The sequence below is a fragment of the Protomyctophum parallelum genome (assembly GCF_964188405.1).
Source record: "Protomyctophum parallelum genome assembly, chromosome: 14".
In the NCBI taxonomy this organism is placed as follows: domain Eukaryota; kingdom Metazoa; phylum Chordata; class Actinopteri; order Myctophiformes; family Myctophidae; genus Protomyctophum; species Protomyctophum parallelum.
Window position 1 is genome coordinate 842,393 of NC_139709.1, and position 27,279 is coordinate 869,671.

Below are 27,279 nucleotides of genomic sequence, written 5' to 3' on the forward strand. Positions count from 1 at the left end.
AGCTATTGAAAAATAGCAGACCTACAAGCTCATAGCGCGCCACCGAGTGGCGCGCTATGAGCTTGTAGGTCTGCTATTTTTGGAAAAATCGAAGAACGACTGACATAGAAACATAGCTTTATCAGAAAATCGTCAGGATGTAGAAGACATTTTATAGAATCTGATCTCAGGTCAGAATGGGTTAATAATGCTGTGAATCTCTTTTTTTTCTCAGGTCACCTAGGAGGAGAAGGAGGAGGACTCTAGGACCCAGTGAGTCACTGCGTGGTCGAGAAGGAGGACCGGGCGGGGCAGGGGAGGGGAGGGGAGGGGTTAATCTGGGATGGACCACCCCCCCCATGCAGCTGTGTGACGTCCGTCCGTCCAAGCCCCTGACGACGAAAACAACAACAACGACAACAGCGTCGCGAGTCTCGACAAAGTGGGTTGCCAGACCATGCCAGAATAAGCTAAGCTGACGCTGCCAGATTCCAATAAAAGCTTGTTGCTACACACATTCGTTTTTTCCACAGCGGTTACTCAATACCGCCCCCATCTGGCAGAGTCAGGTTAAGGATAAGCAGAGCGGGTCGGTCGACCTCGCCAGATATCTCACCGTCCTCCTGTGGCGTCGACTCGTTTGGCGGATAGAGGCGCACGGACAGACGGACGGACGCACGGACGCACGGACCTTCGTAAAGACATGATGTCTTGAACTGAACTTTCTTTCTTCCCCCCCCCCCACCCCCACAAAACAAAACACGGAGGTTTCCTGCACTGGATTGTATAAGGACATGGAACGGGTCCTTCTCGTCTGACCTGCTGTGTCTCTGCTCTCTAAACGCCTCCAGTTTTCAGAGCGTAGTTGTTTGGTTTTAGGTGTTTTTGCATCCTGTGTTTTAGTTTTATTTTCCGCGCACCGCGGCGTGTTCCGTTTGTAGTCGACGAATGTGGTGTTTTTTTGGGTTTTTTTTTTTCTCCAGTAAGAAGAACTAATTTGCAGTAAAAAGGAGCAACCCTTAATGTTTACACATTTGGGATCCTGTCCTGTAGTCCGGTTCGTGTTTTCCTAATCCGACTGCATTTAAAAAAAAAAAATCCCCGGACTTTTGTGAAGAAAAAAAAAGAACGCTCAAGCTTTGAAAGAGAGGCCAGAGACAGATATACTTTATTTAAACTTTTATCTGAAGGAAATCCAACAGCGACAGATCAGATATCTGTGTGACTTTTCTGTGTGTCAATCAATCGAGTGGCCACAGGCAGACAGGCAGACAGACAGACAGGCAGACAGACAGACAGACAGACAGACAGGCATACAGACAGACAGACAGGCAGGCAGACAGACAGGTCATCATGACCTCTGACCTCCATCGTCTGGACTACCTCTCTGAGGGCGACGAGATGATGCTGATGGGCGTCGACACCTCCTTCATCCACCGCATCGACTCCACGGAGGTCGTCTACCAGGTGTGTGTGCGTGCCCATTCTGACCTGAGATCAGATTCATACCAGGTTTCCACTGGACACACACTGGTCTGATTAACCCATTCTGACCTGAGATCAGATTCATACGAGGTTTCCACTGGACACACACTGGTCTGATTAACCCATTCTGACCTGAGATCAGATTCATACCAGGTTTCCACTGGACACACACTGGTCTGATTAACCCCATTCTGACCTGAGATCAGATTCTATAAAAATGTCAGTCGTTCTTCGATTTTTCAAAAAATAGCAGACCTACAAGCTCGTAGCGCGCCACTCGGTGGCGCGCTACGAGCTTGTAGATCTGCTATTTTTCAATAGCTAAAGCACGACATGTCTACCAGGTGTGTGTGTGTGTGCGCGTGTGTTTGTTTGTGCGTGTGTGTGGTGGTGTATCAGCTGTGTTTGTGTGTGCGTATGTGCACGCGCGTGCATGCGTTTGTGCGTGTGCGCGGCACCGAGTGGCGCGCACACGAGCTTGTAGGTCTGCTATTTTTGAAAAATCGTGAAAATATGGCGCAAATCTTTGAATACTCTATTCTTTCAGAGCGAACGTTTTTAACTCAAATCTTTGCTTCTGATATAAATACATATAAATAATACATATACATACATATAAATACATATAAATAAATACATATAAATACATATATATTTGGGGGTTTGGGTTGACATGAATGTGTTTGAGAACGACTGACATAGAAAGTGTTTTTCAGAAAACTGTCAGGATTTAGAAGTCATTAGAATCCTACTCTGGTCTAATTGGTTTAAAGTCATAACGTAACGTGGTCTCTAAGTTTAAAGTCATAACTAGGGCCGGGACTAATTGCGATTAATTTAGATTAATTAACTACAGAAAAATTTATCGCGATTAACTACAGATAAATTAATCGCACCTTTTTTTTCACCGCGGAACGTTTCTCACTGGGCGCTTTTCTATAGTACTGAAAAGTGGAAATAATAAAAAGTCACCCCATTTTGTGTTGCCTAGAACTGGAGGTCTGACAAAAAACAGTAACAATATGAAATAAGTACAGCTTTGTGATGTCACTGAGATGTACTTGTTACTGTTACTAATTTTTACAACAGGTATATTAATGACAGTAAAATGTTGAAAATGAGTGGTATTCTGTAGTCACTATTCGTTGATACCAAAAAACATTAAAAAAAAAGGTTTCTCGCTGTTCTCGAGGTTGAATATTGATATGCGATTAACCCATTCTGACCTGAGATCAGATTCATACGAGGTTTCCACATGGACACACACTGGTCCGATTAACCCATTCTGACCTGAGATCAGATTCTAAAAATGTCAGTCGCTCTTCGATTTTTCAAAAATAGCAGACCTACAAGCTCGTATCGCGCCACTCGGTGGCGCGATACGAGCTTGTAGATCTGCTTTTTTTAAATAGCTAAAGCATGACATGACGCTAACACCAAAATGGGTTCCCGGTCAGAATGGGTTAAAATGCGATTAATCTAGATTAATTAATCGCAAAGCCTCTGATTAATTAGATTATTTTTTTAATCGAGTCCCAGCTCTAGTCATAACGTAACATGGTGGTCTCTGTCCTGTGATTGGCCTAAAGTCATAACGTAACATGGTGGTCTCTGTGCTGTGATTGGCCCAGCCGCGGCGGAAGCGGGCCAAGCTGGTTGGCCGGTACCTGATGGGGGACCTCCTGGGGGAGGGGTCCTACGGGAAGGTGAAGGAGATGCTGGACTCGGAGACGCTCTGTCGACGCGCCGTCAAGATCCTCAAGAAGAAGAAGCTCCGGAGGATTCCCAATGGAGAGGCCAACGTCAAGAAGTGGGTGCTTTATTAACATGTGTTTAACATGTTTTAACATGTTTTAACATGTGTTTAACATGTTTTAACATGTTTTAACATGTGTTTAACATGTTTTAACATGTGTTCAACATGTTTTAACATGTGTTTAACATGTGTTTAACATGTGTTCAACATGTTTTAACATGTGTTCAACATGTTTTAACATGTGTTTAACATGTGTTTAACATGTGTTTAACATGTTTTAACATGTTTTAACATGTGTTCAACATGTTTTCACATGTTTCTGTGTTTCTGTCTAAACAGAGAGATCCAGCTGCTCAGGAGAATGTTTAACATGTGTTTAACATGTTTTAACATGTGTTTAACATGTTTAACATGTGTTTAACATGTTTTAACATGTGTTTAACATGTTTAACATGTGTTTAACATGTTTTAACATGTGTTCAACATGTTTTAACATGTGTTTAACATGTGTTTAACATGTGTTCAACATGTTTTAACATGTTTTAACATGTGTTTAACATGTTTTAACATGTGTTTAACATGTTTTAACATGTGTTTAACATGTGTTTAACATGTTTTAACATGTGTTCAACATGTTTTCACATGTTTCTGTGTTTCTGTCTAAACAGAGAGATCCAGCTGCTCAGGAGACTGTTTAACATGTGTTTAACATGTTTTAACATGTGTTTAACATGTGTTTAACATGTGTTTAACATGTTTCTGTGTTTCTGTCTAAACAGAGAGATCCAGCTGCTCAGGAGACTCCAACACAAGAATGTCATCACGCTGGTAGACGTGCTGTACAACGAAGAGAAGCAGAAAATATATCCTTTATAGTGTGTGTGTGCGTGCGTGCGTGCGTGCGTGTGTGTGTGTGTGTGTGTGTGTGTGTGTGTGTGTGTGTGTGTGTGTGTGTGTGCGTGTGCGTGCGTGCGTGCGTGCGTCTTGTGTGTGCTCATGACCACACGGTCACCCAGGGTAATAAGTAGTGTTTACAAAATGATCCACTGAGCCTAAAACCACTGTTGTTGACGACTAACTACTTACTGAGTGTGTGTGTGTGTGTGTGTGTGCGTTAGGGCATTAACCCCTTTTGGTGTTAGCATTACGTTATGCTTTAGCTATTGAAAAATAGCAGATCTACAAGCTCATAGCGCGCCACTCGGTGGCGCGCTATGAGCTTGTAGGTCTGCCATTTTTGAAAAATCGAAGAACCACTGACATAGAAACATAGCTTTATCAGAAAACTGTCAGGATGTAGAAGAACATTTTTAGAATCTGATCTCAGGTCAGAATGCGTTAACATATAAATCGATTATTCGACTAGGCAAAACGGCAGTCGACACTGTAAATCAAAAATCGAGTATTCGCTAATATTATTTTTTAATATTTTTTATTATTATTTAATTTTTTCTACAGCAGACATGCAGCTGTGAGCTCTGTTGTTTTGTTGGTATTTCTCCAGCCTACTGTACGTGGGTTGTTTTCATATCATACAGCCTACTGTACGTGGGTTGTTTTCATATCATACAGCCTACTGTACGTGGGTTGTTTTCATGTCATACAGCCTACTGTACGTGGGTTGTTTTCATATCATACAGCCTACTGTACGTGGGTTGTTTTCATGTCATACAGCCTACTGTACGTGGGTTGTTTTCATATCATACAGCCTACTGTACGTGGGTTGTTTTCATATCATACAGCCTACTGTACGTGGGTTGTTTTCATATCATACAGCCTACTGTACGTGGGTTATTTTCATATCATACAGCCTACTGTACGTGGGTTGTTTTCATGTCATACAGCCTACTGTACGTGGGTTGTTTTCATATCATACAGCCTACTGTACGTGGGTTGTTTTCATATCATATTGTCTACTGTACGTGGGTTGTTTTCATATCATACAGCCTACTGTACGTGGGTTGTTTTCATATCATACAGCCTACTGTACGTGGGTTGTTTTCATATCATACAGCCTACTGTATGTGGGTTGTTTTCATATCATACAGCCTACTGTACTGTACTGTACATGTGGGCTGCAGTGGCAGCGTTCAGTCCCTCCTCACTCTGCCCAATATTAACCACAGTTTGGTGACAGTCACACTACAGTAGCTCTTGTGTTTTACAGTCACACTACAGTAGCTCTTGTGTTTTACAGTCACACTACAGTAGCTCTTGTGTTTGGTGACAGTCACACTACAGTAGCTCTTGTGTTTTACAGTCACACTACAGTAGCTCTTGTGTTTTACAGTCACACTACAGTAGCTCTTGTGTTTGGTTACAGTCACACTACAGTAGCTCTTGTGTTTTACAGTCACACTACAGTAGCTCTTGTGTTTGGTTACAGTCACACTACAGTAGCTCTTGTGTTTTACAGTCACACTACAGTAGCTCTTGTGTTTGGTGACAGTCACACTACAGTAGCTCTTGTGTTTTACAGTCACACTACAGTAGCTCTTGTGTTTGGTGACAGTCACACTACAGTAGCTCTTGTGTTTGGTGACAGTCAGACTACAGTAGCTCTTGTGTTTGGTGACAGTCACACTACAGTAGCTCTTGTGTTTGGTGACAGTCACACTACAGTAGCTCTTGCCGCCCATGATGATTTATTATTCTTATTTATCTTTCTTCATGCTTAACATACCGGTGTGCGGCATTATTAAAAACAAACGGCGATCAAAGAGTTATAATGGTCGCAACGGAGTGAAGTGATCACTGCTTAGCACGCCTAGCATGTCATAATAACCTCCTTCTAAAGCTATATAATAATAATAAAACTTTATTTGTATAGCACCTTTCATGACATGAAATGCAGCTCAAAGTGCTTTACAGAACAATGGAGAATAAAAGAAAAGCAAGGCAACGACATTAAAAAAACAAGCAGTAATGCAATGCAGTGAGGACATGAATAACAAAACAATAAAAGATCAATTAAAAGCATCAGTGATGCTTGCGGAACTCGACTTCGTCTCGTTCCTTACCGCATCACTGTCGTGGCAATAATCACGTTAAACAACACCCTCTCGTGTAATATTGCTTAATTGTGTGTGTGTGTGTGTGTGTGTATATTCCTTAACGTATTGGCGTGCACGCACATGGTGATGGAGTATTGTGTGTGTGTGTGTATATTCCTTAACGTATTGGCGTGCACGTACATGGTGATGGAGTATTGTGTGTGTGTGTGTGTATATTCCTTAACGTATTGGCGTGCACGTACATGGTGATGGAGTATTGTGTGTGTGTGTGTGTGTGTGTGTGTGTGTGTGTGTGTGTGTGTATATTCCTTAACGTATTGGCGTGCACGTACATGGTGATGGAGTATTGTGTGTGTGTGTGTGTGTGTGTGTGTGTGTGTGTGTATATTCCTTAACGTATTGCCGTGCACGTACATGGTGATGGAGTATTGTGTGTGTGTGTGTGTGTGTGTGTGTGTGTGTGTATATTCCTTAACGTATTGCCGTGCACGTACATGGTGATGGAGTATTGTGTGTGTGTGTGTGTGTGTGTGTGTGTGTGTATATTCCTTAACGTATTGCCGTGCACGTACATGGTGATGGAGTATTGCGTTTGTGGGATGCAAGAAATGCTGGACAGCGTTCCGGAGAAGAGGTTTCCAGTTTTCCAGGCTCACGGGTAAAAACTCTCTATATTGTTCTTTAAATTGAGGGAAGAATGATTCTCTGATGTATTTTATATTTGTCGCATTGTAACAGAAAGTTACAGAGTGAACACAGTCTCTCTCTCTCTCTGTCTCTGTCTCTGTCTCTGTCTCTGTCTCTGTCTCTGTCTCTGTCTCTGTCTCTGTCTCTGTCTCTGTCTCTGTCTCTGTCTCTGCCTCTGCCTCTCTGTCTCTGTCTCTGTCTCTGTCTCTGTCTCTGTCTCTGTCTCTGTCTCTGTCTCTGTCTCTGTCTCTGTCTCTGTCTCTGTCTCTGTCTCTGTCTCTGTCTCTGTCTCTGTCTCTGTCTCTCTCTGTCTCTGTCTCTGTCTCTGTCTCTCTGTCTCTGTCTCTGTCTCTGTCTCTCTGTCTCTGTCTCTGTCTCTGTCTCTGTCTCTGTCTCTGTCTCTGTCTCTGTCTCTGTCTCTGTCTCTGTCTCTGTCTCTGTCTCTGTCTCTGTCTCTGTCTCTGTCTCTGTCTCTGTCTCTGTCTCTGTCTCTGTCTCTGTCTCTGTCTCTGTCTCTCTCTCTCTCTCTCTCTCTCTCTCTCTCTCTCTCTCTGCTATTATTAGTGTCTCTCTATCTCTCTCCAGCCCACTCTCCTCCTAAACCAGAGCCTAAGTTTAGACCCATGAGGAGTGACTGCAGATTTCAGTCTGGGGTCTGGGGGGACAGTTAGCTGTTAGATTCTGGGGTCTGGGGGGGGGGGAGTTAGCTGTTAGATTCTGGGGTCTGGGGGGACAGTTAGCTGTTAGATTCTGGGGTCTGGGGGGGGGGGAGTTAGCTGTTAGATTCTGGGGTCTGGGGGGACAGTTAGCTGTTAGATTCTGGGGTCTGGGGGGACAGTTAGCTGTTAGATTCTGGGGTCTGGGGGGTCAGTTAGCTGTTAGATACACTGACACGAAACAAGACAGGAACGCCCAAAAACGTCACATCCGGTTTTTTACCCTGGGCAGAATTTTCTATGGCTGCCAATGCGACTTTTTCCAATCCTTAATCACATACGGACAAACATCTATGCCGATAATATCTAACTTGCGGAGTTAACGTGCCTTGTACACGGGCAACAGATCTTTCAACGTATGGCATTGCAAATACGTTTGATAATCGCTACTCTGCGCAATATTGTTTTGGAAATGCCGCAAATTGCATTGCAGTGAACGAGAGCAAATCACAACTTACCCTGGGGGTGGTGACTCCGCCCAGAATACGCGTTTTCGTGTCAGTGTATTCTGGGGTCTGGGGGGGGGGGGGGGGGTTAGCTGTTAGATTCTGGGGTCTGGGGGGTCAGTTAGCTGTTAGATTCTGGGGTCTGGGGGGGGGGGGGGGGTTAGCTGTTAGATTCTGGGGTCTGGGGGGACAGTTAGCTGTTAGATTCTGGGGTCTGGGGGGACAGTTAGCTGTTAGATTCTGGGGTCTGGGGGGACAGTTAGCTGTTAGATTCTGGGGTCAGTTAGCTGTTAGAGTCTGGGGTCTGGGGGGACAGTTAGCTGTTAGATTCTGGGGTCTGGGGGGGTCAGTTAGCTGTTAGATTCTGGGGTCTGGGGGGGTCAGTTAGCTGTTAGAGTCTGGGGTCTGGGGGGACAGTTAGCTGTTAGATTCTGGGGTCTGGGGGGGTCAGTTAGCTGTTAGATTCTGGGGTCTGGGGGGGTCAGTTAGCTGTTAGATTCTGGGGTCTGGGGGGTCAGTTAGCTGTTAGAGTCTGGGGTCTGGGGGGACAGTTAGCTGTTAGATTCTGGGGTCTGGGGGGGTCAGTTAGCTGTTAGATTCTGGGGTCTGGGGGGGGGGGGGGGGTTAGCTGTTAGATTCTGGGGTCTGGGGGGACAGTTAGCTGTTAGATTCTGGGGTCTGGGGGGACAGTTAGCTGTTAGATTCTGGGGTCTGGGGGCACAGTTAGCTGTTAGATTCTGGGGTCAGTTAGCTGTTAGAGTCTGGGGTCTGGGGGGACAGTTAGCTGTTAGATTCCGGGGTCTGGGGGGACAGTTAGCTGTTAGATTCTGGGGTCTGGGGGGACAGTTAGCTGTTAGATTCTGGGGTCTGGGGGGACAGTTAGCTGTTAGATTCTGGGGTCAGTTAGCTGTTAGAGTCTGGGGTCTGGGGGGACAGTTAGCTGTTAGATTCTGGGAACCCCCTCAAGGACCACTGGTTGAAAACCACTGGTTTAATGCAATTGATTAAAAAAATGCAATTATTTAAGCGTTCTCCTCACGTCCTTGTGTCCTTGTGTCCTCACGTCCTTTTGTCCTTGTGTCCTCACGTCCTCACGTCCTTGTGTCCTTGTGTCCTCACGTCCTTGTGTCCTTGTCTCCTCACGTCCTCACATCCTTGTGTCCTTGTGTCCTTGTCTCCTCACGTCCTTGTGTCCTTGTGTCCTCACCCAGGTACTTCTGCCAGCTGTTAGACGGCCTTGAATATTTGCACTGCCAGGGAATCGTTCACAAAGACATCAAACCTGGCAACCTGCTGCTCACCACCGACGGAGGACTGAAGATCTCAGACCTGGGCGTGGCCGAGGTGAGGGGGTGTGGCCTGGGGGCGTGGCCAATGTGAGGGGGTGTGGCCTGGGGGCGTGGCCAATGTGAGTTTAACCCGTTCAGGACAGTGTTTTATAAGCGTTATGTTATACTTTCTCGTAGCTTGTAGATCTGCTATTTTAGAAAAATGTGGCGCAAATCTTTGAATATATATTCTTTCAGAGCGAACGTTTTTAACTCAAATATTTGCTTCTGGGGGGGGGGGGGGGGGGTTTGGAACAACATATTTTCAGATGGGGGTCGGCGGCCAATTACATATCATTCTGTGGCTCCTTGACATTAAATAGTGTGAGAACCACTGACACATAGAATCTCTATCAGATCTTTTTTTTTTTTTTTTTTTTTTTTTCATGTCATATGAAAGCAGGGTATCATAGCTTCAAATTGACATATTGGTTGTTCAGTTTGACCCACCAGTTTAGGAGATATGGCTTATAGAGTAATGTCTGGCAGAAAACAGCGAGTTGAGAAAACAGGCTTGAAAGGTTCACTTCTGTGGTCTCTAACATTACACCTAGCTACATGTTTAAGCATTTATTTCATATTTACATGTCTTCTGTGGACTAACATTACACCTAGCTATACATGTTTAAGCATTTATTTCATATTTACATGTCTTCTGTGGTCTCTAACATTACACCTATAGCTACATGTTTAAGCATTTATTTCATATTTACATGTCTTCTGTGGACTCTAACATTACACCTAGCTACATGTTTAAGCATTTATTTCATATTTACATGTCTTCTGTGGTCTCTAACATTACACCTATAGCTACATGTTTAAGCATTTATTTCATATTTACATGTCTTCTGTGGTCTCTAACATTACACCTAGCTACATGTTTAAGCATTTATTTCATATTTACATGTCTTCTGTGGTCTCTAACATTACACCTAGCTACATGTTTAAGCATTTATTTCATATTTACATGTCTTCTGTGGACTCTAACATTACACCTATAGCTACATGTTTAAGCATTTATTTCATATTTACATGTCTTCTGTGGACTCTAACATTACACCTATAGCTACATGTTTAAGCATTTATTTCATGTTTACATGTCTTCTGTGGTCTCTAACATTACACATATAGCTACATGTTTAAGCATTTATTTCACATTTACATGTAGATTTCAGCTCTGACACTTATTTCAGACATGCTCTAGTATGTGACGAGTCTGCCTGTGCTATTAACTCATTTTGGAGAAAAAAAAAAGAAAAGTTTTTCTCCTCTGGTAAAAAGCTGGAATTTGCGCGATGGCAGTCTCTCAGTCAGATCTGGTCACATTTGTAGAATCGTCTATAGGTCTAAATGGGGTTCACCCACTTCCTCCTCTCCCCCCCCCCCCCCCCTCCCCCCCCCACAGGCTCTCCACCCATTCGCCGATGACGATACGTGCCGCACCAGTCAAGGCTCTCCGGCCTTCCAGCCTCCAGAGATCGCCAACGGCCTGGACACCTTCTCAGGGTTCAAGGTGGACATCTGGTCAGCCGGGGGTCACACTGTGAGAGCCTACTGATTGGTTGATTGGTTGATTGATTGATTGGTTGATTGGTTGATTGATTGATTGGTTGATTGGTTGATTGGTTGATTGGTTGGTTAGATAGCATTTCTGTAGACTTAGATAGCATTTGATACAGACTTATAGCATGTTATGTAGACAGCACTAATAGCACGTCATAGTACATAATGTATAGCATAGTACTATAGTATATATGTATAGTTTATATGTATAGTTTCATTATATTAGATATTCCACTGTTACTTTCTTAGCTTACGCATGTTTCATGATAAATGTTTTTATGTGATGTATTCCCATGCTTTTTGTTCTTGCTTAATGTAAGTCGCTCTGGATTAAGAGCGTCTGATAAATGCCTAAATTGTAAATTGATTGATTAATTAGTATGCAGAATGGGTTACACGTCAAAACGTAAGCACAAGTCAATACAAAAAAATAAACTCTGCTACTTTGTGGACCTGATAAAGCACTAAATGGTAAATGGTGCATTTATATAGCGCCTTTATCCAAAGCGCTTTACATAGATTGTGCATTACATTCACCCATTCACACACACATTCATACACCGATGCCATGCAAGGTACCAACCAGCACATCGGGAGCAATGTGGGGTTCAGTGTCTTTGCTCAAGGACACTTGGACATGTAGACAGGAGGAGGAGCCGGGATTGGAACCGCCGACCCATGGATCATTGGACGACCTGCTCTACCTCCTGAGCCACAGTCGCACTAAGACTTGTTTCCATTAGGGTCTACCATTTTCAGTTCATCAGAACATTTAGAGACGTGCAAATGTACGCATCTATGGAACAACAGGAAATCATCGTATTATAAAGATACTGTACTGTACTGTACTGTACTGTACTGTACTGTACTGTACTGTACTGTACTGTACTGTACTGTACTGTACTGTACTGTACTGTACTGTACTGTACTGTACAAGCCCTCCCTGTCCATCCTAACAACAATCAATCAAAGATCCAAATCTTTGAATATATATTCTTTCAGAGGTTTTTAACTCAAATCTTTGCTTCTGGGGGAGGTCTCTGGAACTACATATTTTCCGATGGGGGTCGGCGGCCAATTACAGATAATTCTGGGGGTCCTTGACATGAAAATGTTTGAGAACGACTTTTTCTTTCTTCAGAAAACCGTCAGGATTTAGAAGATATTTGTAGGTCTAAATGGTCTATTGTTATCCTCAGATATAACATCACCACCAGTCTGTATCCGTTCGAGGGCGACAACATCTACAAACTGTTTGAGAACATCGGGAAAGGAGATTACAGCGTTCCCGAGGACTGTGGACCCCTCCTCTCCTCCCTTCTGACAGGTAGGACCCCTCCTCTCCTCCCTTCTGACAGGTAGGACCCCTCCTCTCCTCCCTTCTGACAGGTAGGACCCCTCCTCTCCTCTCCTCTCCTCTCCTCTCCTCTCCTCTCCTCTCCTCTCCTCTCCTCTCCTCTCCTCTCCTCTCCTCTCCTCTCCTCTCCTCATCCTAACCTCTGTCTGTGTTTTGTGTGTTTCAGGAATGCTTGAATACGAGCCGGTCAAGAGGTTTTCAATACAACACATACGACAACACAAGTGAGTCACAAGTAGTTGTACTAACGTTGATACGCATCCATCAACTGCAGTGCACATCATAGTATAATGTGTATAATCCATCAACTGCAGTGCACATCATAGTATAATGTTTATGCATCCATCAACTGCAGTGCACATCATAGTATAATGTTTATGCATCCATCAACTGCAGTGCACATCATAGTATAATGTTTATGCATCCATCAACTGCAGTGCACATCATAGTATAATGTTTATGCATCCATCAACTGCAGTGCACATCATAGTATAATGTTTATGCATCCATCAACTGCAGTGCACATCATAGTATAATGTTTATGCATCCATCAACTGCAGTGCACATCATAGTATAATGTTTATGCATCCATCAACTGCAGTGCACATCATAGTATAATGTTTATGCATCCATCAACTGCAGTGCACATCATAGTATAATGTTTATGCATCCATCAACTGCAGTGCACATCATAGTATAATGTTTATGCATCCATCAACTGCAGTGCACATCATAGTATAATGTTTATGCATCCATCAACTGCAGTGCACATCATAGTATAATGTTTATGCATCCATCAACTGCAGTGCACATCATAGTATAATGTTTATGCATCCATCAACTGCAGTGCACATCATAGTATAATGTTTATGCATCCATCAACTGCAGTGCACATCATAGTATAATGTTTATGCATCCATCAACTGCAGTGCACATCATATTAAAATGTTTACGCATCCATCAACTGCAGTGCACATCATAGCTTACTGTGTTTGCATCCATCAACTGCAGTGTCTTCCCATGGTCATCGCCATGAATTAATGAATATGGTCCATGTGTTACGTTCTTAGCCTACGCATGTTTCATGATAACTACTTGTCATGTATGTGATGTGTTGACATGCTTTTTGTTCTTGCTTAACCCATTCTGAACGGGCACCCATTTTGGTGTCAGCATCATGTTATGCTTTAGCTATTTAAAAATAGCAGATCTACAAGCTCATATCGCGCCACTCGGTGGCGCGATATGAGCTTGTAGATCTGCTATTTTTGAAAAATCGAAGAACGACTGACATTTTTTAGAATCTGATCTCAGGTCAGAATGGGTTCATCAGACCAGTGTGTGTCCGGCGGAAACCTCGTATGAATCTGATCTCAGGTCAGAATGGGTTAATGTAAATAGCTCTGGATTAAGAGCGTCTGATAAATGAATACATTATAAATTGTATCGTGTCGTATTGCCGACCCTGTGTCGTAGGCATGTCATATACCGCGATATATCGATTCAAATTAAATCAGATTCCAGAGATTAACCCATTTTGGGCAGGAACCCCACTTGGTGTTGTAAACATTATGTTATGATTTAGCTATTGAAAATTAGCAGGTCTACCATGTAGCATATCTATCAGATTGTTGTCCCATTTGACACAGACTTATAGCATGTTATGTAGACAGCACTATAATTGCATTGTATGTAGTCATAGCACGTCATAGTACATATGTATGTATAGCATAGTATATATGTATAGTTTCATTATATAGATATTCCACTGTTACTTTCTTAGCTTACACATGTTTCATGTTTATTCTTTTATTTTTTTGACGTCGTGCCTAAACGCAATTATAAGAAATAAAACATCTTAGAAAATGATTGATGAATCATATATTGCGATTCTAAAAACTGCGTTCCCCATAGAGCGGAATTTCCACCATTATTAACCCTCTCCTCCCCATAGACCTCTGTTCATTAACCCTCTCCTCCCCATAGACCTCTGTTCATTAACCCTCTCCTCCCCATAGACCTCTGTTCATTAACCCTCTCCTCTCCCCATAGACCTCTGTTCATTAAACCTCTCCTCTCCCCATAGACCTCTGTTCATTAACCCTCTCCTCTCCCCATAGACCTCTGTTCATTAACCCTCTCCTCCCCATAGACCTCTGTTCATTAACCCTCTCCTCTCCCCATAGACCTCTGTTCATTAACCCTCTCCTCTCCCCATAGACCTCTGTTCATTAACCCTCTCCTCCCCCCATAGACCTCTGTTCATTAACCCTCTCCTCCCCATAGACCTCTGTTCATTAACCCTCTCCTCTCCCCATAGACCTCTGTTCATTAACCCTCTCCTCTCCCCATAGACCTCTGTTCATTAACCCTCTCCTCCCCATAGACCTCTGTTCATTAACCCTCTCCTCTCCCCATAGACCTCTGTTCATTAACCCTCTCCTCCCCATAGACCTCTGTTCATTAACCATCTCCTCCCCATAGACCTCTGTTCATTAACCCTCTCCTCTCCCCATAGACCTCTGTTCATTAACCCTCTCCCCCCATAGACCTCTGTTCATTAACCCTCTCCTCTCCCCATAGACCTCTGTTCATTAACCCTCTCTCTCCCCATAGACCTCTGTTCATTAACCCTCTCCTCTCCCCATAGACCTCTGTTCATTAACCCTTCCTCTCCCCATAGACCTCTGTTCATTAACCCTCTCCTCTCCCCATAGACCTCTGTTCATTAACCCCTCTCCTCTCCCCCCATAGACCTCTGTTCATTAACCCTCTCCTCTCCCCATAGACCTCTGTTCATTAACCCTCTCCTCTCCCCCCATAGACCTCTGTTCATTAACCCTCTCCTCTCCCCATAGACCTCTGTTCATTAACCCTCTCCTCTCCCCCATAGACCTCTGTTCATTAACCCTCTCCTCTCCCCATAGACCTCTGTTCATTAACCCTCTCCTCCCCATAGACCTCTGTTCATTAACCCTTTCCCCCCATAGACCTCTGTTCATTAACCCTCTCCTCTCCCCATAGACCTCTGTTCATTAACCCTCTCCCCCCATAGACCTCTGTTCATTAACCCTCTCCTCTCCCCATAGACCTCTGTTCATTAACCCTCTCCTCTCCCCCCATAGACCTCTGTTCATTAACCCTCTCCTCTCCATAGACCTCTGTTCATTAACCCTCTCCTCCCCATAGACCTCTGTTCATTAACCCTCTCCTCTCCATAGACCTCTGTTCATTAACCCTCTCCTCCCCATAGACCTCTGTTCATTAACCCTCTCCTCTCCCCATAGACCTCTGTTCATTAACCCTCTCCTCTCCATAGACCTCTGTTCATTAACCCTCTCCTCCCCATAGACCTCTGTTCATTAACCCTCTCCTCTCCCCATAGACCTCTGTTCATTAACCCTCTCCTCCCCATAGACCTCTGTTCATTAACCCTCTCCTCTCCCCCATAGACCTCTGTTCATTAACCCTCTCCTCTCCATAGACCTCTGTTCATTAACCCTCTCCTCTCCCCCATAGACCTCTGTTCATTAACCCTCTCCTCTCCCCATAGACCTCTGTTCATTAACCCTCTCCTCTCCCATAGACCTCTGTTCATTAACCCTCTCCTCTCCATAGACCTCTGTTCATTAACCCTCTCCTCCCCCATAGACCTCTGTTCATTAACCCTCTCTTCCCCATAGACCTCTGTTCATTAACCCTCTCCTCTCCCCATAGACCTCTGTTCATTAACCCTCTCCTCTCCATAGACCTCTGTTCATTAACCCTCTCCTCTCCCCATAGACCTCTGTTCATTAACCCTCTCCTCTCCCCATAGACCTCTGTTCATTAACCCTCTCCTCTCCCCATAGACCTCTGTTCATTAACCCTCTCCCCCCCATAGACCTCTGTTCATTAACCCTCTCCTCTCCCCATAGACCTCTGTTCATTAACCCTCTCCTCTCCCCATAGACCTCTGTTCATTAACCCTCTCCTCCCCATAGACCTCTGTTCATTAACCCTCTCCTCCCCCCATAGACCTCTGTTCATTAACCCTCTCCTCCCCCATAAACCTCTGTTCATTAACCCTCTCCTCTCCATAGACCTCTGTTCATTAACCCTCTCCTCTCCATAGACCTCTGTTTATTAACCCTCTCCTCTCCCCATAGACCTCTGTTCATTAACCCTCTCCTCTCCCCCATAGACCTCTGTTCATTAACCCTCTCCTCTCCCCCATAGACCTCTGTTCATTAACCCTCTCTTCCCCATAGACCTCTGTTCATTAACCCTCTCCTCTCCCCATAGACCTCTGTTCATTAACCCTCTCCTCTCCCCATAGACCTCTGTTCATTAACCTCTCCTCTCCCCATAGACCTCTGTTCATTAACCCTCTCCTCTCCATAGACCTCTGTTCATTAACCCTCTCCTCTCCCCATAGACCTCTGTTCATTAACCCTCTCCTCTCCCCCATAGACCTCTGTTCATTAACCATAGACCTCTGTTCATTAACCCTCTCCTCTCCATAGACCTCTGTTCATTAACCCTCTCCTCTCCATAGACCTCTGTTCATTAACCCTCTCCTCTCCATAGACCTCTGTTCATTAACCCTCTCCTCTCCCATAGACCTCTGTTCATTAACCCTCTCCTCTCCCCATAGACCTCTGTTCATTAACCCTCTCCTCTCCCCATAGACCTCTGTTCATTAACCCTCTCCTCTCCCCATAGACCTCTGTTCATTAACCCTCTCCTCTCCCCATAGACCTCTGTTCATTAACCCTCTCCTCTCCCCCATAGACCTCTGTTCATTAACCCTCTTCTCTCCCCATAGACCTCTGTTCATTAACCCTCTCCTCTCCTCCCCATAGACCTCTGTTCATTAACCCTCTCCTCTCCCCATAGACCTCTGTTCATTAACCCTCTCCTCTCCCCCATAGACCTCTGTTCATTAACCCTCTCCTCTCCCCATAGACCTCTGTTCATTAACCCTCTCCTCTCCCCATAGACCTCTGTTCATTAACCCTCTCCTCTCCCCATAGACCTCTGTTCATTAACCCTCTCCTCTCCCATAGACCTCTGTGCATTAACCCTCTCCTCCCCATAGACCTCTGTTCATTAACCCTCTCCTCTCCCCATAGACCTCTGTTCATTAACCCTCTCCTCTCCCCATAGACCTCTGTTCATTAACCCTCTCCTCTCCCATAGACCTCTGTTCATTAACCCTCTCTTCTCCCCATAGACCTCTGTGCATTAACCCTCTCCTCCCCATAGACCTCTGTTCATTAACCCTCTCCTCTCCCCCATAGACCTCTGTTCATTAACCCTCTCCTCTCTCCATAGACCTCTGTTCATTAACCCTCTCCTCTCCCCCATAGACCTCTGTTCATTAACCCTCTCCTCTCCCATAGACCTCTGTTCATTAACCCTCTCCTCTCCAGCTGGGTGCGTAAGAAACACCCCCCTCGGAGCCCCCCGTGCCCATCCCAGCCAGTGCGGACGGCGCTGACCCTGGAGGTCCATGACGGTACTGCCCTACCTGGAGGACCTGCACGGATACGCTGAGGATGACGAGGACGAGCTGTACGACGAAGAGACGCTACTGTACACCGTGCCAGGTCCGCGCACGCACACACACACGCACACAGAGACACACACAGAGACAGACAGACACACACACACACACACACACACACACACACAGAGACACACACACAGAGACACACAATGTGGAGGACCACAATCTCTGCATTCACACTGTTATAAGCTGCTAAACTGGGCAGTGCATGTCAATGTCTTACTCATTGGAGATGAGAACCTGGCATAATATTCTTTCTGCTCGGTCGCCCCCGAACTGTGGAACGCTCTCCCCGCCCACCTGAGAGCCCCACAGTCGGTCCTCTCCCCGCCCCCCTGAAAGCCCCACAGTCGGTCCTCTCCCCGCCCCCCTGAGAGCCCCACAGTCGGTCCTCTCCCCGCCCCCCTGAAAGCCCCACAGTCGGTTCTCTCCCCGCCCACCTGAGAGCCCCACAGTCGGTCCTCTCCCCGCCCACCTGAGAGCCCCACAGTCGGTCCTCTCCCCGCCCCCCTGAGAGCCCCACAGTCGGTCCTCTCCCCGCCCCCCTGAGAGCCCCACAGTCGGTCCTCTCCCCGCCCACCTGAGAGCCCCACAGTCGGTCCTCTCCCCGCCCACCTGAGAGCCCCACAGTCGGGTCCTCTCCCCATCCACCTGAGAGCCCCACAGTCGGTCCTCTCCCCGCCCACCTGAGAGCCCCACAGTCGGTCCTCTCCCCGCCCACCTGAGAGCCCCACAGTCGGTCCTCTCCCAGCCCACCTGAGAGCCTGATGTTCCTGTTCTATTAGATGTTTTTAATGGTGTGTTGTTTCTTTTGCTTTTATTCACTGCTGTAGCACTTTGAGATTCTTGCGAATGTAAAGTGCGTTATTAAAAAAATCCATTATTATTATTATTATTAAGGCAAAAGTAAGTATTAATTCAATAATTAATTAATTCAAAAAAATTGCGCGAGCGCACATTGTTCCCCCCGACATCTGGCACAGGGCCTCGCATTTCTCCTCTGTATGTAGCCATAGCACGTCATAGTACATATGTATAGCATAGTATAGTTTATATGTATAGTTTTATTATATAGATATTCCACTATTACTTTCTTAGCTTACGCATGTTTCATGATAAATGTTTTCATGTGATGTATTCCCATGCTTTTTGTTCTTGCTTAAAGGAGAATTCCATACTAAAAGGCTTCTTACCTTTCTTTGTAGTCGTTACGTCCCCACCAAAGAGGTCCAGGTGTTATTTTGTGCAAAAGCTCCTTATTTGCATCGCTCAAAATTATAATTTCTTTGTATATATCCTCTCTTCATAATGTAAATAATATCCAAAAGCGGCACACTTTACTACTTATTTCGATGGAAATAAGCAAATTAGCATAACACCCCATAGCCCCATTCAATTCCCATTCCATTCAATGCAATTCATTGAGGGCTTATGGTAGGGGAAATAGCCAATAAGGAGTTTTTGCACAAAATAACACTGGACCTCTTTGGTGGGGACGTAACAACTACAAAGAAAGGTAAGAAAGCCTTCTAGTATGGAATTCTCCTTTAAGAGTGTCTGCTAAATGCCTAAATTGTAAATAATTTGTGACTCTAGTGAACCCTCTCTAGTGGTCAGTGGAAGGCTTACGCTGCCACCTAGTGGTCGGCGCAAGGCAGCGCGGCGGCCTTTTCTGCTCACATGTTTTTTTTTTGTATCGGTCGTCTCCCAAACAGGTCAGGTGTTAGAGGAGGAGGAGGAGTTACGAGGAGGAGGCGGAGCTAAGCCCCCGCCGTGTGCCAACGGCACCACAGAGGGGGGCGTGGCCAAGGCGGAAGGGCGACGCCCCTCCGCGGCGTCCCACCCGTCGCGCAGCAAAGGGGGCGTGTCCACGGCCAGCAAGATCCGCAAGCTGACCACCTGCAAGCAGCAATGACCCCGCCCCCACGCCACCCGGTGGTGAGTTTAACACTGACCCCACCACGCCCCCACACCCTCTGGTGGTGAGTCTAACAATCTGTGTCGCAAATCTTTGAATATATATTCTTTCAGAGCGAACGTTTTTAACTCATATCTTTGCTTCTCGGGTGGGGGGGGGGGGGGGGGAGGTCCCTGGGACAACATATTTTCAGATTGGGGTCCGGTTGGCGAATACGGACATGAAATAAGTGTGGAGGAAACAGGATAGGGTGCAGTGGATCTGAAATGAATTAATTTGCTGTAGTGATGACTCATCCTGTAGCTCTCTTTATCTCTGTCTCTCTCTCTGTCTCTGTCTCTGTCTCTCTGTCTCTGTAGCTCTCTCTCTCTGTCTCTGTAGCTCTCTCTCTCTCTCTCTCTCTGTAGCTCTCTCTCTCTCTCTCTCTCTGTCTCTCTGTCTCTGTAGCTCTCTCTCTCTCTCTCTCTCTCTCTCTCTCTGTCTCTGTAGCTCTCTCTCTCTCTCTATCTCTATCTCTGTCTCTGTAGCTCTGTCTCTGTCTCTCTCTCTCTCTGTCTCTGTAGCTCTCTCTCTCTCTCTCTCTCTCTCTGTCTCTCTCTCTCTCTCTGTCTCTGTAGCTCTCTCTCTCTCTCTCTCTCTCTCTCTCTCTCTCTCTCTCTCTCTCTCTCTCTCTCTCTCTCTCTCTCTCTCTCTCTCTCTCTCTCTCTCTCTAGCTAAATTCCAATACCACAACTTTCACTCTCCTCGCGTCCTCCACTCGCTCCTCGGCTCCGCCCCCAGCGAGCAGGAGAGGATTCGATGCGAGGACAGAGTGGTGGTCGAATCCTCTAGAATCGGAATGTACTACGCTGTCATTTCAAAGCGACGGCACATTCCGCGATCACTAATGACGTGTATCAATTCAATTCAATTCAATTCAAAGGGCTTTATTGGCATGGGAAAACATACGTTTACATTGCCAAAGCAAAAGTGGTGGAACAATACAGTGTCACACAGCTGGATCACTGGAACTCCGAACAGAGCCGTACAGTCTACAGAATAGACAATTCATCATTTTGTGCATGTAACCGAGGCCAATGTGTATGTATTGGTAACATGTGCAAGGCAAGGCTATTTATTCCTGAAATAGTGAATAAGCGCCAGGATGCGCACACGTATAAATCACCCCCCCTCCTCCTCTGACGGTCTTTGCAAATAACGGACACTATAACAGGAATTAGGTTTAGTCTCTCTGATTTACATATTCAGTTCAGTCCACATATAACTAAATACATTTTTGTCACATTTTTGTCACCCATTCATAGCAGTCTAAATTAACTATAACTTATGTCACTGGAGAAGGAAAGAAACATGTACACGTGATGCGGAGGAGACAAAATACCCCACCGAGCCCACCCTGGGCAAGACCTAAACTGAAAAGACTATCAGCGGAAGTTGCGGGATTTTAGCGGAAGTGAAATCGTCGATGCTTTACAAATCAGTTTACATTCTCCGCGAATGAAACAAGTGTTGTGATTGGTCGGGAAAATATCGTATCCGGGGGAAATACATCTGACGGCTGTTCCGGAGGATACGTCCGCCGATAGCTTCTCTGCCTTACGTTGTGACCAGGCTTTTCTTTTCGCAGATAAGTAAGCCTGGGACCGAGGCTACGCCGAGCCTGCACCTCATGTACACTCGCTCTATGCGGTCTCGGAGAGCCCACTCGGCTCCTCCACTCGACTCCACTCTACTCCTCGATGGAGCACTTTAACAAATGGAACGTTAACCATTTCCGGGTCACGCTGGAATGACCCCCGAGTGACCGAGTGGGAGTGAGCGAGTGGCCGAGATTTTGGGTATTGGAATTTGGCTTCTGTCTCTGTAGCTCTCTCTCTCTCTCTCTCTCTCTCTCTCTCTCTCTCTCTCTCTCTCTGAACAAAACAAAATAATAAATTATACATATTCAGAATCAGAACAAATAATATAAACAAGACAAGGAAAAACATAATCAAAATGACATTGATCTATTAATTGTAGTAGACTTATATAGTGTTCACCCATTGTCCCTCATGTTTTGCTGCCAACCTGGAACATTCAGCTTTTTCACCTAATAAGTAGGGGATTGCCTGGATAGAGTCAAACTGTATCCTTGTTTTTGTGTTCATATTTGTCATATTAATTGTTCTCTCTCTCTCTGTGTCTCTCTGTCTCTGTGTCTCTGTGTCTCTGTCTCTGTCTCTCTGTCTCTGTGTCTCTGTGTCTGTCTCTGTCTCTCTCTCTGTCTCTGTCTCTCTGTGTCTGTATCTGTCTCTCTGTGTCTGTCTCTGTCTCTCTGTGTCTCTGTGTCTCTGTCTCTCTGTCTCTGTCTCTCTGTGTCTCTGTCTCTCTCTCTGTCTCTGTATCTCTGTCTCTGTCTCTCTGTGTCTCTGTGTCTCTCTGTGTCTCTGTCTCTCTCTCTGTCTCTGTATCTCTGTCTCTGTCTCTCTGTGTCTCTGTGTCTCTCTCTGTCTCTGTCTATCTCTCTGTCTCTGTATCTCTGTCTCTGTCTCTCTGTGTCTCTGTGTCTCTCTCTGTCTGTCTCTCTCTCTCTCTCTCTCTCTCTCTCTCTCTCAGGTGCATCATATCCGTTCCCGTCCCGTGTGTGTTCTGGAGTTCCTCTCGTGCTGTTCTGCCAAAATACAAACGTGCTGTCATTCCCCCCCCCCCCCCCCCCCTCTTCCCTGCATCCATCCACTGGACAGGACCCCCTGGACTATGGGAGGAGAGGAGGCCCCTGGACCATGGGAGGAGAGGGGCCCCCTGGACTATGGGAGGAGAGGGGCCCCCTGGACTATGGGAGGAGAGGGGCCCCCTGGACTATGGGAGGAGAGGGACGGTTGGAGGGTCTCTGGGTGGTGGTCTCGATGAGAGAGAGAGAGAGAGGCCATAGCTAGGGATCCCGATCCGAGTATCTGCCGATAACGATTTTTCCCGATCCGATATTTATATTTTTATAGAACACGTCTATGCCAACATATCACAACAACAGTAACAATATCCCAAATCAGACCATATCCAGTCTGATGTCATGATACCATATAATATTCATACTAGGAACTCCCGGTCCCGATTCCGATAATTTGAAAATGACGTGATCGTATCGGGAACAACCCTAGCGTTAGCCGCGGTGTAGCGTTAGCCGCGGTGTAGCGTTAGCCGTGGTGTAGCGTTAGCCGTGGTGTAGCGTTAGCCGCGGTGTAGCGTTAGCCGTGGTGTAGCGATATAGCCGTGGTGTAGCGTTAGCTAATTAATTAGTGTCCATTTGGGGGTCCTTGCCATGAAAAGGTTTTGGAAACAGAGTGGAGCATGTGTGTGTGATCCTAGACAGAGTGAGGTGGCGCTATAGCACCCCCTGGTGTCTATCTGTGGTAGTGGTGCTCTAGCATGATCTCTCCTCTCCTCTCCTCTCCTCTCCTCTCCTCTCCTCTCCTCTCCTCTCCTCTCCTCTCCTCTCCTCTCCTCTCCTCTCCTCTCCTCTCCTCTCCCCGCCTCCCCCCCTCCCCTCCCCTCCTCTCCTCTCCTCTCCTATCCTCTCCCCTCCCCTCCCCTCCCCTCGCCTCGCCTCGCCTCTCTTCTCCTCGCATACAAACAAAAATAAACTTTTTGAAAAAAGGACAAAAAAATAATAATCAACAGCAACATTGGAGTGATCGATAAACAAAGGATGATTCTATATTTAAAATAAAAAGGTGTTCTTTTTTCCCCCCAGATATAAATAAATAAATCGGTGCATGCAGTACAGGAGGCTGCCCAGTAGGGGGTGCTGATGGACAGCTTTTTTTTTTTTTTTTTTCAAACGGACTGAAGCCTCCACCGCTGTCGTCGTTGTTGCTGTTAGGGTGGGCGGGGCTTATCTTTGGGGTGGGCGGGGTTTATCTTTGGGGTGGGCGGGGTTTACCTTAGGGTGGGCGGGGTTTATCTTAGGGTGGGCGGGGTTTATCTTGGGGTGGGCGGGGTTTATCTTGGGGTGGGCGGGGTTTATCTTGGGGTGGGCGGGGTTTATCTTGGGGTGGGCGGGGTTTATCTTGGGGTGGGCGGGGTTTATCTTGGGGTGGGCGGGGTTTATCTTGGGGTGGGCGGGGTTTATCTTGGGGTGGGCGGGTTTATCTTGGGGTGGGCGGGGTTTATCTTGGGGTGGGCGGGGTTTATCTTGGGGTGGGCGGGGTTTATCTTAGGGGTGGGCGGGGTTTATCTTGGGGTGGGCGGGGTTTATCTTGGGGTGGGCGGGGTTTATCTTTTAATTTTTTGTTTGTTTTTTTGGTTCTAGGTTTTCCTTTTTTCTTTTCTCTTCCAATAAATATTTTTTAATTGTTATTTATATAAACCTGTCCGTTACCCGACTGTGTTTTATTGCCTTTGATGTTTGTTCATGTTTAGTTGAGTTGTTTTTTTCTGTCGACATCCAAAAATACAAAGACTATTGTTTATAAGATCTGCTCCTCCTTGGATTTATTTATCCCATTCTGACCTGAGATCAGATTCATACCAGGTTTCCACTGGACACACACTGGTCTGATTAACCCATTCTGACCTGAGATCAGATTCATACCAGGTTTCCACTGGACACACACTGGTAACTGATTAATCCATTCTGACCTGAGATCAGATTCTAAAAAATGTCATTCGTTCTTCGATTAAAAAAATAAATAGCCGTATGAGCTTGTAGATCTGCTGTTTTTAAATAGCTAAAGCATAACATGACGCTAACACCAAAATGGGTTCCCGTTCAGAATGGGTTAACACACTCCCTACTTTTGGCGGAATGCTCCGCCATAAGGAATGTAATAACCTTCCGATCTTGCCGGAATTCTCCGCCAGATTAGCTTTATTATGGATATCAAACCGGATCGCTGATTTCTATTTTTTCATTATTATTTTGGCTCGGCCTTTCCTTCTTTAGCGATCCTATAGACCGGGTTGCGCATGCGCGCTGCCGTCCACGGGGGTCGGCCTTTCCTTCTTTAGCGATCCTAGACCGGATTGCGCATGCGCGTTGCCGTCCACCTCTCATTATATACAGGCCGACTAAAAAGCTGAATAACTCCTAATCTACGGAGCTCTCCGTGGTTTGGTCAATCAGCGCGATGTTCGGAGGCCTTTGCTGATTATCCGGTGGTCTAGATGGAAACATCGCTGCTTTCTATAGAGCAAGGTTGGCTTCATTTTAGCTCGCTAGCATTGACGCTATTTATTTAGCATAAAATGGACGCCCACAACACATCCTTTTCTGTGCTGTGTTGTGCAACCTCTAAATCGCCCCCCACAGCCCGTGGCACTCTGAGGTTGGCTTTGCGTCCAGCAGGTGGCAGTGAACCTGTTTTAATCGATGAAGGGTGACTCCACTGCCCGCGTTGCGTTGCGTGACTGCATTAAAATTGCCCCGGTTTGTTTTTTGACCCACGCCCCATTTAGTCGACTAAATATAATATGATTTTAGTCGACTAAAATGTGTTTCCGCGGGCCTTGACGGCGTCGTAATGACTGTTTTTACACTTGCTGAAAATTAGCCGATCTACAAGCTTGTAGATCTGCTATTTTCGGCATGCAACGAAGTGTAAAATGACTCATACTGGATCTCTTGTCCACTATAGTCCCCTTCCTAACATTTTAGTCTAGTTTTTATTTGTTGACGAAATTGTCAGTATATTGGTTTTCATTTACTTTCCATTTAGTTCAGGGACGTAACGAAGTTTACGGAAAGAAAAAGCTCATTACATTTAGTTCAGGGACGTAACGAAGTTTACTGAAAGAAAAAGATCATTACATTTAGTTCAGGGACGTGGCTGACAGGGCTGTAACGATATAGTAACTACATCGAAAAATCCATTTTAATTTCAAGAATCGAAGTTTATGGAAATTAAAACGGCATCATTGACTCTGTATCGTATCGTTTTGCAGTGGAAAGAATCGATTGTATCAACACTACATTTTTGTGCGTTTGTATTTAACAACTTTTAGAAGAAAAAAGAAAAAGAGGGGGTTCAATTACTTAGTTTAAAATAATGTCAATGTATTTTAAATAGTTACTGTATGTGGATTTAAAATCATTGAATCGTATCGTAGCACAGAACGTCCACTGGGTGTTAAAGGGTAAGACCACTTTTTTGGAGGTTTGGGTTGTTTTCTTACCTTATTATGGTCAAACTAGTCCAGTCCAGGAGTTATTTCGCTCCATTGTGCAGTTTTATAGAAAATAACTTTATAAAAATACCAGCCCAATGAGCCCATTGACTTACATTGTAGCGGGGAAACAGCTCTCAAAGTCACTCTTTTAGCACATGAACGAACGCAACAAAAGCTGATTCTGACAGGAAAACTCAAACACAAAATTTTGTAGAAAGAAGATCTGGTAGGTATGCTTACGCCAACCGAATCACTTCTGTTTTCACGTGACGCGGTACTACGATCCGATTGGTCCAACTCTAACTGCAACAATCTGGAACAGCGCACTTCATCCTCCGTTCTAAAAGTATCGTAAGCCTACAAACTTATGACTGCTTGCCGTGGGTGTCTGTGTCGGGGGTACTGCTCGACTGCAGATGGATTGGGTGCTCTCAGCGTACAACACAGGCAGCCAGCGTGCTTCCTTGTTTAAAAATGAAACCGGAAATGGAAGACCGCATTGCAGCTTCAGTGTCTCTCCAAACAAAATAGTACCTTTATAAATATACGTTAAAACACGAAAAGTTTTCCTGATGTCATAAGCTGTCAGAATCAGCTTTTGTTGCGTTCGTTCATGTGCTAAAAGAGTGACTTTGAGAGCTGTTTCCCTGCTACAATGTAAGTCAATGGGCTCATTGGGCTGGTATTTTTATAAAGTTATTTTCTATAAAACTGCACAATGGAGCGAAATAACTCCTGGACTGGACTAGTTTGACCATAATAAGGTAAGAAAACAACCCAAACCTCCAAAAAAGTGCTCTTACCCTTTAAACGTTCAGGTTGTTTGGGTTCAATTTAGCTCGGCAACAAAAAATAAACATTACAAAAACCTTTCCCCCTCTTTAATGATAATAATGCCACGTTATCTTTTATTATTCTTTATTCTCTTTTTAAGACATTTACAGTATTTACAGTATTTCCAACGGCATGCTGGGAAAAACAAACAAACACCATTATGTGTGAAAATAGAGGAGGCGACTGGATCCCCCCAGCACCGGGAAACAGAACCGACTGGATCCCCCCAGCACCGGGACGAACCAGGCAGGTCCCCCGAGCACCGGGACAACCAGGCAGGTCCCCCGAGCACCGGGACAACCAGACAGGTCCCCCCAGCACCGGGACAACCAGGCAGGTCCCCCGAGCACCGGGATGAACCAGGCAGGTCCCCCGAGCACCGGGATGAACCAGACAGGTCCCCCGAGCACCGGGACAACCAGGCAGGTCCCCCGAGCACCGGGACAACCAGGCAGGTCCCCCGAGCACCGGGACAACCAGGCAGGTCCCCCCAGCACCGGG

At 45.6% G+C, this 27,279-nt stretch overlaps 1 protein-coding gene across 1 annotated transcript; it reads left to right on the plus strand.

The window, feature by feature from the left end:
- Positions 1-309: 309 nt before the first annotated feature.
- LOC310870626 (serine/threonine-protein kinase STK11-like) lies at positions 310-23,254 on the plus strand. Its single transcript, XM_083781884.1, is given in 14 exon segments — positions 310-1,446; positions 3,096-3,274; positions 4,000-4,083; positions 6,803-6,892; positions 9,295-9,427; positions 10,817-10,942; positions 10,944-10,954; positions 12,174-12,301; positions 12,498-12,555; positions 17,746-17,768; positions 17,771-17,809; positions 17,812-17,922; positions 19,598-19,820; positions 22,396-23,254. Coding segments are annotated over 13 exon segments (1,296 nt in total). The 5' UTR covers positions 310-1,332; the 3' UTR covers positions 19,798-19,820; positions 22,396-23,254.
- Positions 23,255-27,279: the final 4,025 nt, after the last annotated feature.